At 46.7% G+C, this 14,695-nt stretch overlaps 1 protein-coding gene across 4 annotated transcripts in view; it reads left to right on the plus strand.

Annotated features, from left to right (window-relative positions):
* GABRB3 (gamma-aminobutyric acid type A receptor subunit beta3) overlaps positions 1-14,484 on the plus strand; it is a 230,266-nt gene extending 215,782 nt beyond the window's left edge. For all 4 annotated transcript variants that reach the window (XM_045196638.2, XM_053913233.1, XM_024561800.3 and 1 more), the window contains 2 exons: positions 2,931-3,175; positions 10,036-14,484. In XM_045196638.2, coding sequence (XP_045052573.1) covers positions 2,931-3,175; positions 10,036-10,374 — 584 coding nt within the window. In that variant the 3' untranslated portion in view covers positions 10,375-14,484. The remainder of the gene's footprint in view (positions 1-2,930; positions 3,176-10,035) is intronic.
* The last annotated feature ends 211 nt before the right edge of the window (positions 14,485-14,695 follow it).

Below are 14,695 nucleotides of genomic sequence, written 5' to 3' on the forward strand. Positions count from 1 at the left end.
GCCGTCTATTTTAACGCGCAGGGTACCAGATTAATCTTCGTTAAACAATCTTCTCTTCTTCTCTCTCGCCTGCAAGAGTCAGAGCTGAAATGAATGTGTAGAGGCAGATGCAGCTTGGGCAGAGCTGCTCGCTTAGGCAATTTCAGAGGGCTCTTTAAAAAAAGGAATAACAAATATAGAGATACAAATGAATGGGACAGCTCCTGCCTGCCCCCCCATCGGACCCCTATCCTGGACGAGGCCTGTGACCTGGAGCTGAAGCTTCATGAGCTTCACAGTGCATCGGCCCAGATCTTTTTGTTATTGCTGAGATCGTTGGACATATAAGCACCAAAGACCCATAATTATCTGCATCAGTAGGAGTGAGGTGTTCTGAAAATGCACATTTCTAAATTTTCTCGATATAAAAATGCTGTCGCTCCTTAATGATCAAACTTGGTCTTCTACGATCATTAAATAGATTCGTCTCTCTGAAGTGGGTTGTAATAAACCCAACCTCGTTACATTACATGAAAGTGGATATCTTTCTTTAATTGCATTTATCGGGGTAACAGCGGTTGATACAATTATATAGGTTTCAGGTGTACCGTTCTATCACACATCATCTGTGGATTGTATTGAGTGGTCACTACCCCAAGTCCAGTCTCCTTCCATGACCATTTACCCCCCTTTCACCCTCTTCTACCTCCTCTCCTGCCCCCCTTTCCCTCTGGTCATCGCTATACTATTGTTTGTCTATGAATGTTATTTATTTTTCTTTTTTTGCTCAATCCCTTCACCTTTTTCACCCAGCCCCCCCAGCCCTCCTCCCCTCTGCCAGCTGTCAGTCTGTCCTCTGTGTCCATGACTCTGTCTCTATTTAGTTTGTGAGTTCAGTGTGTCCATTAGATTCTACCCGTGAGTGAGATCATGTGGTATTTGTCTTTCTCTGACTAGCTCATTTCACTCAGCATAAAAATCTCCAGGTTCATCCGTGCTGTCGCAAAGCATAAGATTCCCTTCTCTCTTATACCCAAGTATTATCCCACTGTGGCACTTCTTTTTTTTAATCCTCACTCGTTTTTAAATTTTTTATTTATTGAGAGAGAGAAAGAAGGGAGAGAGAGAGAGAGAGACATCGATTTGTTATTTCACTTACAGACACATTCATTGGTTGTTTTTGGTATGTGCCCTGACCAGGGATCAAACCTGCAACTTTGGTGTATCAGGATGATGCTCTAAACAACTGAGCTACCCGCCAGGGCTCTGCACCTTTTTGTTAAACCAGGTCTTAATCGTTCAGATCTGCATGGACAGGTGCTCAGCAGAGCCCCCATGGCGCTGTCCCTCCGGCTCGGGGCGCTGCCAGAGCTGGGGTTGCCTGGGCTTGTCTTTCTGCCACGAAGGGAAGATTGGTTCTCACCTAGCTGAGCTGCAGCACCGTCTGTGCGACTCAGAATTTTGTGCTTCTGCTGCCCAGGGTGTGGCCCCAGTTCCACTGACCTGTTAGTTTAAGAAGCCACCGGACTGCAAAGCGGGCAGTTGTAATCAGGTGTTTTTTCTCAAAACCCTGGCGTCCCCTTCACCCGTGAAGAATAGCATCCGTCCTTCTAAAATCGAAATGGATGCTAACACAATTGAGGCTATGGGATTTTGATCACAAAAAAGAGAACCAAGACAGTTTCTGAGTAAACGATGTAAATTATAACCAGTCATCTTGATCAATGCAGTTTTTCAAATATGAGAACCATGCCGTGCCTACAGGAGAATTGCAACATGTGGCCTTTACATGTTTTTGGAGACTAAATTTAGTTCTATTGCAGAAGCAGTGAGATCTCGCTCACACTGCTATCCAAAGAATTCAACATAATGACATCAAAGACGTGGGGGGAGGGGGGGTGTCAGGTGCCCCGGGGGATGATGAGAATTGATAGTCTGATTAAAATCATTAGCCCATGAGTTCGGCAGCCGCAAGCCGAGCAGCTTACGTACACTCTGTCTAAGGGCAGGGAAATGGCTCTGCGTGGTCCTCTGTCCCCAGGAGCTTTGCTCAGTGAGGCCTCCTCTTTCAACTCAGTGCTGGACTAGGTCTTAATCACTGTAAACACCATTACCCTTTCCCCTTGCCTCATAAGCATGGTAGTAAGAACTCCTTTCGCCCTGGCTGGTGTGGCTCAGTGGATTGAATGTGGGCCTGCAAACCAAAGGGTCGCTAGTTCGATTCCCAGTCAGGGCACATGCCTGGGTTGCAGGCCAGGTCCCCAGTATGGGGTGTGCGAGGGGCAACCACACATGGATGTTTCTCTCCCTCTCTTCTCCTACCTCTCGCCTCTCACTAAAAATAAAAAAGAGAATCGTTTTCTTTCTCACTGAACCTCACCAACGGCCTTGCCTCCCCAGCCCTACCTCCTTAGGTCCTCACATTCTTCATAGATTCACTGGTCTTCCCAGAAGTTTCTTACCTGGACACTCAGTGTTTTACATGAAACTCCAGATGTATTTTCATTTCTCCCAACTTCCGCCAAGAGCACCGTCTCTTCTGCCTCCCTACTCTGCTCTCCCTCAGTCTCAGACCCGTTCTGTCTGTGGACCCACTGAGGCGGTGTGGTGCCTGGCAGGGAGGACAAATACCAGTGTCCTGACTCGAGGCGTGGCCTGCTGCCCAGAAACACACCCTATGCTGTATTGCGTTTCAATCACCAGTAATAACCAACCCATTATTTCTTTCCTTTACAGATTTTATTTATTTATTCTTAGAGAGAGAGGAAGGGAGGGAGGGAGAAAGAGAGGGAGAGAAACATCCATGTGTAGTTGCCTCTCACGCTCACCCTACTGGTGACCTGGCCCACAACCTGGGCACGTGCCCTGACTGGGAATCAAACCCATTACCCTTCGGTTCGCAGACAGGAGGGGAGACACTTCGATCGCTCACCCCTGTGTCCCCTCTGCAGGGATCACCACGGTTCTCACCATGACCACCATCAACACGCACCTTCGCGAGACGTTGCCCAAAATCCCCTACGTCAAAGCCATCGACATGTACCTCATGGGCTGCTTCGTCTTTGTGTTCCTGGCCCTGCTGGAGTACGCCTTTGTCAACTACATTTTCTTTGGAAGAGGCCCTCAGAGGCAGAAGAAGCTTGCGGAGAAGACAGCCAAGGCCAAGAACGACCGTTCAAAGAATGAAGGCAACCGGGTAGGCCCTCCAGCATCTTAACCACCCACCCATTCCATTCACTCATTCCATCCACCCTGACCCCGGGGCTCATCCATCACTGCGGTCACTCATGGGACCCTGGAGTAGGTGTTGTGTGGACGTGTCAATCATAACCTGAAAGGTTGCCTTCGGCAAGTCCCTGAATTTTTTTAAGTAATTTGTTAATTCACCCAAGGATAGGTTTATTGATTTGAGAGAGACAGAGACAGAGAGAAAGGGAAACATCAATATTAGAGAGAAATGTCAATCAGTTGCTTCCCATATACTCGCCAACCAGGGGTCAAATCCACAGCCTAGGTTTGTGCCTTGACCAGGAATTGAACCCGCAACCTAATGGTGTATAGGATGACGCTCCAACCAACTGAGCCACCTGGCCAGGGCAAGTCACCGAGTTTCATATACAGCCAAAATCATTGCAGAAGCGGAGAGGCCAAAGCTTCCCAGTTTCCTGTGAAACGAATGAGACAGGTAGATGCCGGAATGAATGACAGCCTGAGGTGGCACCATGACAAACTGAATGAGACCCAGCATGGCGCTTTTCTTTGGACAGTGTGGGCAGGCCCTTCTTTGGTCCAGCCCCAGCCAGCGCAGTGTCCCGGTTCAAGGTCCTTAGTGCAAGGCAGGAGCAGCGCCCCACCCTGGGGCTGCCACAGAGTGGCCCTGGTCCCGGGGCCTGCTGGGTGCAGCCAGGGTCAGGCAGACCAGAACAGCAGTGGCCAAGGAGGGTGCGTTGCCTTCGGATGTCTGGGGGCCACACTCACACTCCAAAGGAGGCATAACATAACCCCACCCTCTCCAACCCAGCTCAGCAAGCTCTCCCATCCTTCCAATGACAAAGCAACGTTGCCATTAGATGCCATTTTGTTTAATTTTTTTAATAAAAGCAATATGGTATTGCAATGATATACAATACTTTAGTGAAAGCACATTATCGTTTCTACATCTTTTTAATCTTGGTCTTTCCACGCCTTACATCCCAGCAAGTCCTCAAAAATATATTTCCAGCCCCGGCCGGTGTGGCTCAGTTGATTGGAGCATCGTCCCGTAACCAAGAGATTGGGGGTTCGGTTCCCGGTCAGGGCACATACCTAGGTTGGGGTTTGATCCTCAGTCCGGGTGCACAGGAAGCAACCAATGGATGCTTCTCTCTCGTGTTGATGTTTCTGTCTCTCTCTTCCTCTCTCTCTCTAAAAATAAAATACATAAAATCTTTGTTAAGAAAGAAAGAAACCAGGCTTCATCACACCACTATTGTTGCTTCCACACAGACACACAACGCTATTTTTCTGAATTTTCTCGTAACTTAAATTACAAATTTGTTCCCTGTCTTCTAAAGGACACCGTTTAGAACAAATTGTGCAAAAGAAATACCTCTTGGGGCGTGAAGCATACAATTTTAAACAAAAACCCCAAACCACTCATATCCACAACGAAAATTAATGGAATGTAGAAAGAATATATTATAAATCAGATCCAGCAAAAAATGTCAGTTCCTTCGTAATCCATGTGTATTGTTTGTTTTTCTGAAAATGTGTTTCTGTTTTCCGAGCAGTTACGTTGAAGCCTTTACATGTTTGTATGTTTTTCTGTGTAATTGTAGACCAGCTGTGAAGGTTTGAAGTCAACATGAAAATGCATGTTTATTTATTGATTTATTTTTTTAAGATTTTATTTATTTTTATACAGAGGGGAGGGGAGAAAGAAAGAGAGGGAGAGAAACATCAATGCGTGGTTGCCTCATGCACCCTCTACTGGGAGCCTGGTCCTCAATCCAGGCATATGCCCTGACTGGGAATCGAACTGGCGACCCATTGGTTCACAGATCAGCACTCAAGTCCACTGAGCCACACCGGCCAGGGCTATTGATTTATTTTATTTATTTATTTATTTTTACAAATGCATGTTTACTAGTTGTTTTTTTCTTGTATTTTTTGCAAGAGAAAATAACCAAATTTAACACATGTATAGATGGGAACCCACATACATGAGAGAGTCGGAGACCCATGTGCAGGAGAGGGTCACAGATAGAAACGATGATCGGAGTCTGTAAGACATCCTAACTGAGATGATGTCATGCACCTGGGGGGCTCCCAAGGGTCATTGCAGGGTGGTAAGAAGAGACTTGAGTAAATAGAATTTTGCCCTGCCCTACCCATGGTTCTCTCTGCTAACCTCCCACGAGGGGCAAAGCCCCTGATTCGGGTTCTTCTAGGGGCACAACTTTCTCTGGAGGCCATGGCTCACGTTGCTTTTAGCTCAAAACCACGTGCACACTGCAGAGGCGCACATTCCAGAAACTTCAGTGTATGTGTGATGCTCTTAAAACTCCACATTCAAAACTGTGGCTGACTCCTAGACCTAAGAACTTAGTGACCATCTTAATTAGCAACGAGCCTCCCCCAAACTGTTCGTATCACATGATGTGGATGAATGAAAGGAAATGAGAGAAGAAATCACAGATGTTACTCAAAACCGAACGGGCACCGTGGACTTGCCGGCGTCTTCGCAGGCCCTTCGTAACTGTCGTTGCTCACGCATTTTCAGTGAGATTTCTGAGGACTGTTTGCCCACATGGCCTCGGGGAGCCCCCTTGTGTCACAGATGAGAGCCCTGAGGCTGGGGAGTCTGGGGGAACTTACATGACAGCAGGGACTTGAGCTGTCACTGTCTTTCCGGAGACCGTGGGTCACCGTGAGGCATGTCAGCCCTCAGAGGCCGTGCAGGCCACCAAAGGCGGATCTGTGCCACCAACAGCTGCCTTTGGGACTCCCATCTTGTCGATCTTTATACCCAGTGGTTGTACAATATTCTAACTTGGGGGTTGACTCAGAAATGCTCGACATGGTCACATAGTCCCTTGCTTTCTCCTCCGACCAGCAGTGCCATGTACATCTCGACCTTTCATTCATTTCTGTTTAACCTCTATTTGTTCCGAGTTGTTTCTGTACCCAAGAGCTCATGGGGCTGCAGTCCGGTCACCGGCCTTGTGATATTTTGCAAGGTGACCAGCTGGTGTTTGAATTTCATCAAGTGGCAGAAAGTCGTCATTCTTGCAAGCTTGACATTAGTCCTCTTACTAAAGAGCGAGATGCCACTCCCCAAATGACAAATACCTTCTTAGTTCTCCTAAAAGTGCCGTGTTTTACTTACGTAGAAGCTTGGAGGGAAGGAGAGAATGAGATCTCTACTGTGTTTTTAGGAAAAAGCAAAAATCCCTCTGCGATATATTTTACAAGGGGTGTTTTTTGAATTTAAATGTTTACACCTGTCAGGATTATGGAGCAGGAAGAAAACATATGTTGAAATCAATGGTTCTAATTATAGTAGACTTGAGATACACTCTTCAAACTCAGAAGTATTCATGAAATGCTTTAAAATTGCAAGTCATCTGTTATTCTATACAGCGCATTTCTGTATTATATTAGACCCACAGTCACTTTTATTGGTTTCAATATTTAAATTCCAGCCCTGGCTGGGTAGCTCAGTTGGTTGGAGCATCTTCCTGATAGCCCAAGGTTGCAGGTTCGATCCCCGGTCAGGGCACATACAAGAATCAGCCACTGAATGCATCAGTAAGTGGACAACATAACAACTTGATGTTTTACTCCTCTCTCTCCCTCTCTCTAAGAAAATCAATAGATAATTTTTTAAAAAAATATTTAAATTCTAGATGGTAGGAAAAGATTGGTATACATATTTTTGATCCACAGTTGGGAATCCCCCAATCTAAGCCATACTTGTGTTTTCAGCTGCGTGGGCAGTTAGCATCCTGAACCCCTTTCCTGCCCCCCCACATCATTCAAGGGTCAACAGTATCTTTAAAATATTTGACTTTTAAAACTTAACAGATTTTAATAACCCTTTAATTCTTTCAGAAAAAAAATACCTTTCCATAATTTTGGTGGACCTTTGGTGGCCATTAGTTCTTGTTTAAATGAAAACTGTAAGTCGAAAGGGACCAAACCGGTTTACAGTAAGGTCTTACTAATTGGATACACATTCCAATTCCTTCCAGTATTACCCTTTCCAATACAAGCATTTACTCACTCTGAGATAGGAGGGATGTAGATTGTATCGGGTCCAGAATCAACTAGCAAATGCATCAGTAGAACAAAACAATGTCTCCCTCTCACTCTCTCTCCCTCTCTCTCTCTCTCTTCTTCCTTTTCTCTTTCTCTCTCTCTCAAATCAATAAATAAAAAAAATGTTAAAGGTAGCCATCAATATCCAAGGTGCTCAGGCACACTCTAATTTTGCACGTTACAGTCCGATAGGCAGGGAATCAGGGAATAGGTTTGGCTTCCCTGAAACTAAGTTTCTTTCCCGAGAGTTCAGGGCACAGACTTAGAGTCCCCACCCAGGTCAGTCCCTTCCCCAAAAGCATGAAAAGACAGGGCATCGATTCGTACCAGTGGGTCCTTATATGCCGGAAAACCAACTCATCGTTCGCTTGACTTCGCCTGGTTTGCTTCCTTTCCTCTCCTTGGGCGCCCCCTGGAATCACCATAAGCATTGTGATCTCTTTGCCTTGGAGTCTCTCTTCCCAGAATCCCTTTCATCGTTGCCCACAGCCTCCCTCCCACAAGGCTTAAGACAGACGCTCTCCTTTGTGACACTCTGCTCGCTTTTTTTTTTTTTTTTTTTTGCTACTAGTGGCTCCCATTCTGCCTCTGTCACTTTGTACTCCCCACCAGTTGCGTTTGTCCCCATTTTCCCATGGGACGTACCCTACTTGTGAGGTGGCAGGTCACACTCCACGTGGCCACCATGCCTCCTTGACTGGATGGCACCCAATGCTCTGCAGCTATCACAGGACACATCCCGTGGCTTGGACGCGTCAATGTCCACGGGGACGTGTGTCTATGAACAAGGGGTATTTGCTACCAGTTCAGTTCCAGTGATAGGGCGATGTTCACTTTCCTTGTTAGAAGTGAAAAACTCCTCTTTTTCAAACCAGGGGAAACTGAGTCATTGGAACCACAGAAAATCATCTCAATAAACCTGTCACAAAATATTCCCTTCTTGTCCTTTAAGGAAAGACATTTCTTTTTTAAAAATATTTATTTATTTTTAAAGAGAAGGGAAGGGAAGGAGAGAGGGAGAGAAACATCAATGTGTGGTTGCCTTTTGAGTGCCCCCTACCGGGGGCCCAACTTGGCTCGAAACCCAGGCATGATTTTTATCATAATCACCTAGATTTTGATAAAAAGCTTTTCACATGGCATTGCTGATAACTAGGAAGGATTGTATTGTAGGTATGTTTCTAAAAATGTGTTTAAAGGGCAATATGCAGGTTTTCAGTTCTTTTTTAAATCCTCACCCAAGGATGCGTTTATTGATTGTAGACATAGAGGAAGGTGGGGGAGAGAGAGAAACATCGATCATTTGCCTCCAGTATGCGTCCCGACTGGGAATCGAACCCACAACCTTTTGATGTATGGGGCCATACTCCAACCAACCGAGCCGCCCAACCAGGGTGTAATGCATTTGCTGTTCATTTGAAGCTGTCTCCTGCTAGACATCTCCAGGGCAAGGACCTTCCCTCGCTCCTGTGCGGCCCCTCACCTAGCAGGCGTATTGGCGTGAACAACCAGAAGAAGGATCTAGATCCTTCTAGCGTGTGTCTTCAGTGAGGCACCCCACTCTCCCAAATGGACGACGGGTTTTTCATTTCATGATTTTGTTGTGTCTAAAAGATTACTTAGAATGTAGAGAAGCTTTTTGGGGAGGGGGGAGGGTTGAGCTACATATTTTTGTGTTTTCTCTACCTTCAGGAAAAGTTTCATTCTTCCAAGTTTGGAATAAATCACTTACTGAAAAGAATAAATTTGACACTACTACTTTTTTTAAAAAAAAGCATCTTCCGCCCTAGCTGGTGTGGCCAGTTGGGGGTCATCCCGCAAAGCAAAAGGTCGCCAGTTTGATTCCTGGTGAAGACACACGCCTGGGTTGAGGGGTTCAGTCCCCATTTGGGGTGTGAAGGAGAAGCAACCCGACTGATATTTCTCCCTCCCATCAGTGCTTCTCTCTCTTTCTCCCTCCCTTCCCCTCTCTCTGAAATAAGTAAATTTTTGTTTAAAAACTCTCCGAAGGAGGCTTACATACACATCCCACTAGGGACTTGGAGCCTCAGGGCTGATCCGTTCAAAGTTCAGTAACCAACAAATAAACGGACCATTGGCATGATGGGGAAAGGTCTGAAGCTATATTTAGCACAGAAATAAACGTTTTTGTTTTCAAGTTTGGCTCAAATAGTGGACTTCAGTCTCTGCTAAATATAGCCAGGGCCAGAGGATCCAGCCAGGCAGCGGTGGGTGGGGAGGAGGTCTGAATGTGCCCCACCAAAGTGCTCCGACATCACAGGTGGCTTCCCTGGTTCCTGCACTGAAATGTGGGTATTTTTATACCATCAGGAAAGGGGGCAAGCTGACTTCCAAAAACCAAAAACCGAAAACGGGCAGAGTCATTTCTCTTCATCCTACAGTTGTGAAAACTGGTTATAACACCGAAGTTAGTCTCTGGAAAGGCATCCGTCCCTTAATTGTCTGTTCAGTAAGGACGTGTATGCATAATGAGAAATTTCCGTTTAATGAAAAAGCCTCCCCCTCCCCTTATTTTGTCTAATCTGCTACGTGAGGATGTTTAGATCAGGGAAATAAACTCTAAACCACAGTTGAACCTCCAAAGTGGGATTTCCCAGCACAGCAGAGTGCGGGTTTGACAGGTACAGAGCCCCAGCCTCTCTGTGGCCCCACCGCGCGACACCTGGGCACCCGGGGCTTACAGGGCCAGGTGGGCACGTCCGCAGGCCGGCTCACGGGCACTCTCTCCCCCGGCAGGTGGACGCGCACGGGAACATCCTGCTGACGTCCCTGGAGGTCCACAACGAAATGAACGAGGTGGCGGGCGGCGTGGGCGAGACCCGGAATTCAGCAATATCCTTCGACAACTCAGGAATCCAGTACAGGAAACAGAGCGTGCCTCGGGAGGGGCACCGGCACTTCGGGGACAGGGGGCTCCCGCACAAGAAGACCCACCTGCGGAGAAGGTCTTCGCAGCTCAAAATCAAGATCCCCGACCTGACCGACGTGAATGCTATAGACCGGTGGTCCAGGATCGTGTTTCCGTTCACTTTCTCCCTTTTCAACCTAGTTTACTGGCTGTACTATGTCAACTGAGTACTTGATTTTTCAAAAGACTTCATTTAACACCGAGTGGAATATTACTTTGCCTGTCCAGTTTTTATACCTGTACACACACAGACACACACACATGCGCGTGCGCGTGCACACACACATATATACATCCGCAATTGTATATATATGTGAACTTTCTGGGCATATATATATCAAATACACGTGTAAATGAGGATGTATGTGTATATGTTTTTTACACACAGGTGTACGCGCCCGTGTGTAGGTAAAACAAATACATACATTTTGCAGCCTTGGACAAATTTCACACAGGATTCATATTACAGAAAGTCATAGTTCTTTTTTTTTTCTTTTTAATTGAAAGGGACAAGCATTGTCTAAATATGATGCCTTGAGAATAAGGGCGCCAAATATGGTCTCATCCCAAACTCTGTCCTTTCTTGTCCCAAGTTAGCGGTTTTCGTTTAAAAATCAGAAAGACACTCTTTAGTCGTCGGAAGCTCATCCAGTGCTGTTGATAGTTCCAAACGGACACCCCACTTCATACCCTCTCTTTCAGTTTACGAAGTGAAGAAGGCTTCTTGGCTTTCTCGGCGATAGGGTTTCTGTCATTGGACCTATGTTTCTGTACTTGGTTGTGTGGGTGAGGTGATCGGCTGTCTTCAACGTAGCTAGCACCCATGTGGACGTCTGAACACCCATCCCGGGAAAACCGCTGGCGAACAGACGGCTTCTCCTTGGAATTACTCTACTGGACAGTGTCTTTTTGTGTTCACGCCGAGTGGATCGGCCCGCCTGTCCCGTGGGGACTCGGTGGCGATGCTCCGTTGCCATTTCTATCCCTGAAAACGTGCTCCACGGCTCCTGTACGGATTTCCGGGCCTGCTATTTCACGGGAAACATAGACGTCTCAGGTTCTTTGTTCCTCTAAAGGTAAAACCATCTAGGATGACGTTCCCCCTCGTCTTTACGTTACCGCTCCCTCTTTATAAATACCATTGTATGTTACTCTAAACTATATTTGCATAATATGCATATGTATGTATATTTACCAGATTTCGGTTTTTATGCTCGCTCTCACAGCAGCATGCGATGTCCTATTTTTCTGTGATTGTGACTCCTTTCTGTCATCTAGAATTCCAATGGAAGCTAAAATACTTCTGTTCAGTGTCGGAAACCAAGAAACATCCTCATGCCTTCATTTCCGCATCTGACGTGTGTGTGTGAGCGTATCCAGTCCCTCCTGGTCCCAGTAGGACGCAGCAGGAGGGTGACCGGTCCTCACTCGCATCACCCACTGACCCATGACCGTTCTCTTGAGGCAAAGGACAGCAGCGCGGCCACACACACTTCCCTTCTGATCCACAGCCTCATCCGTATTTGGACTTTTTAAAGCTTGTTGAAACATGACAAGGTGCACCGGTTTCATAGACGCAAACTTAACTTACTATTTAGATGAGCTCTTTCTAAAGAAACAAAAAAGAGATGATATATTTTTTGTAAACAATATTTCTACCACAGGCATCCATACACTGAAGTGACTACCGTTGTGCAGACATGTCACAGGGAGGTTATGCATTTGGAGAGGAAGACACACAAGCAAACTATTCCGAAAAAAAACGCTAAATTAGTCCCCAGCTGCCAGTTCTGCCTCATACTCCGTCCCGTCCAGAGTCTCACCAGGTTCTCTAAGAGCTGGGACTCCTGGTCTCCATGGAGACGGAGGGACCGCCTTCCCGAGGGTGGGCGTGGCCTGGGCTCTTCGGTGAGCGGACCATAACTAGGTTTTCCTTTGGCGGCCAGAACGACCTTTAATTTGTGGGGGTCCGTAAGAGCTCCAAGCCCACCATCAGGTGAAAGGTAGTCCGCAGAGTCTCACGCTAGAAGCCAGGACCAATTTTCATATAAACCTTTCCCTTTCTCCATTCCGACCTTTCTTCAGCGTCTCCATCCCCCTAAATCCTGCTCTCTGGTTTTGCTTTGATCTAGAGACTAACGGGTGATTGCTTGGTTTTGGCTTTCCTCGGACAAATTTCCCCCCCATGGGTAACATCGGGGGAGCTTAAGAGTTAAACAGATGGGGAAAAACCTTGTAAGTGGCCTTATCATTAACATGGTAAAGAAACCAAGACATTTGTGACCTTACCCCTTTCAATACTTCAGGTACCCTTTTCTGTCTCCAGTAATTCAAAGAGTGAGCTCCATGTGCAGAGGGGGAACCCCGAAATGCAAGGGAACGTGGACAAAATGCAGTCAGTGGTCGATCTCAGTGTACACTTTATACTACCCAGAACTGTGACGTGAGTTCTTCCTGGCGGAGGAGTGATTCAAACCACGTCTGATGCATAGAGTCGAGGTACCCAAATAGCAAAGGCAGGCACCCCACGGGGCTCCGAACAGCTGCAGAGTCTCCTCCCCCAAGGTTTTCTGGGTATAAATTTGCATGGTATAGTTATAATAGCTTTTCAGCTTTTTATATGCTTTTGCCACCAAGACTGGAGCCTACCACTTTGTAAACACTGGAATGAAGTTAACATAATAGCTATACTATAATAGTGTTTGTAACCACACACACACACACACACAAATACATACATATATTCTGTACAAAAAAAAAAAAGCCCAACTTTTTAAGATCCTTGGGTATGTGTTTGCTTTACTCCATTGAAGAAGAAAACGACTTTTCTTCTAATGAAATTATTTTATAGCTTCTCCATTTCTGAAAGTTGGGAGAAATCCCGAGAGGCAGTACCCTGACCGCTTCGGCAGGAGAGAGTTGCGTTTGGCTCTCTATTGTCCCCCAAACCTCTCACTGCCACACAGTAGTCCCTGGAGCCAGTGGGTGAGCTGGACCGATACTTCTAAACCTGACCTTGGACGTGACTGTTGGGGCGGGGGAGTAGGGGGGATGTTACCCACGCCCAGAGCTTTTGAGGAAGGAGAGGAAAACTGAATTTTGCGTAGAATGCTATTTCTTTCTCAACAACGCGACATAATAAAAAGTTACTTTTCTAAGCTAGTCCTGTCTTTCCAAAATGCTTCCAAGGGGCTCCAGTTGTACAGCAGAATATCGTTAGGAGGATTTGTTCGACACTCGAGATAATTCGAGAGCCTGACTCCATAAATCCCCACAGACGAAGACCGATGAGTCATCTGTAAACACAGTGTCACACTTGTTCCCCAACCCCCGGGACTGTAGAGAGGTCTCACAGCCTGTCCCATGAGACATTTCCCTCTGAACCTGAGGTGAACTAGAAAAGAGGTCACGAGCCTATTCCTGCCGGGTGTGACAAGTCCAAGTACACCCGCAGTACTGTGTCGTTAACGCCAGCACCCAGAACTTTCAACAGGGTCATTCGCATTGCGGGCGCCCCTCCCCTGTCCCGCTCTGGAGTTAATGTGTTCACCGAGGAGCCCCTCACAGGAGTTTGGGCCTGGTTTCTAAGGGGATAGGCACTTGGTGGGACACCATGCCATTAGGGTCTGTGTCACCATGGCAACTTCAAAGAAAGAGAATGGACCCAACTTTGAAAGAATAAACCACCCCGCAACTTTTACTTGAACCCTCCACCTGGAAACCAGTCCATGTTACATGAGCCAAGTGGGACAATTGGTGACAGAGTTTGTTTCCTCGTGGCACTGACCCTGGTTCTCCTCTCGGGGACCCGTGGGTCGGAGTGGCATTGAGCCATGGGGCCGAGAGCTGCCCAGGCGGGCTAAATTGCCCCCAGGTCACTAGCTAGTGTGCCTTGGACCGATTACCTCTTCTCTAGTGCATTGAAAGGCGCCGTGTTTTCCTGAAACACTCAGCTCCCCCCACCTGGGTAAACGTCAACCCCCTCCCCACCCCCCGGACTGGCTCCCACCCCAGGCCCCTCCCTAGGGCCAGCCCCCTTCCCACGTTCTGTCACCCTGGTCCCCTATCCCCACTTCGCAAGTCAGTGGGTGTGTTCAAGGTAAGTACAGGATTATTCTAGAAGGAGCAGGCAATAGCTGTCGTGGCCGATGACCATGTTGATTTCATCTCATTGTAAAGATAAAACCCAATTTTGCTTAAGCACATTGATGTAATTTTTTTGGTATTATTTGACATGAAAAAAAACAGCAAAATTGAGTGATAGATACAATATGAAACTTGTTGATGAATGAATTCAAATTTATTAAAAAAGGACTAATGGACTTAAATGTGAAGACTGGTTCATTTTTTTCTTCCTTGACTCTCTATTGCCGGCATGGTGTGATGAGTTTCATTCCAGATGCTGGTGGTGGCCAGGCTGAAGGGAAAAAGAAAGAAACTCGAAACTGACTTGAAACTGACTCAAAACTGACTGTGGGTGAGGCCGAT

Source organism: Desmodus rotundus, chromosome 10, assembly GCF_022682495.2.
Source record: "Desmodus rotundus isolate HL8 chromosome 10, HLdesRot8A.1, whole genome shotgun sequence".
NCBI lineage: Eukaryota > Metazoa > Chordata > Mammalia > Chiroptera > Phyllostomidae > Desmodus > Desmodus rotundus.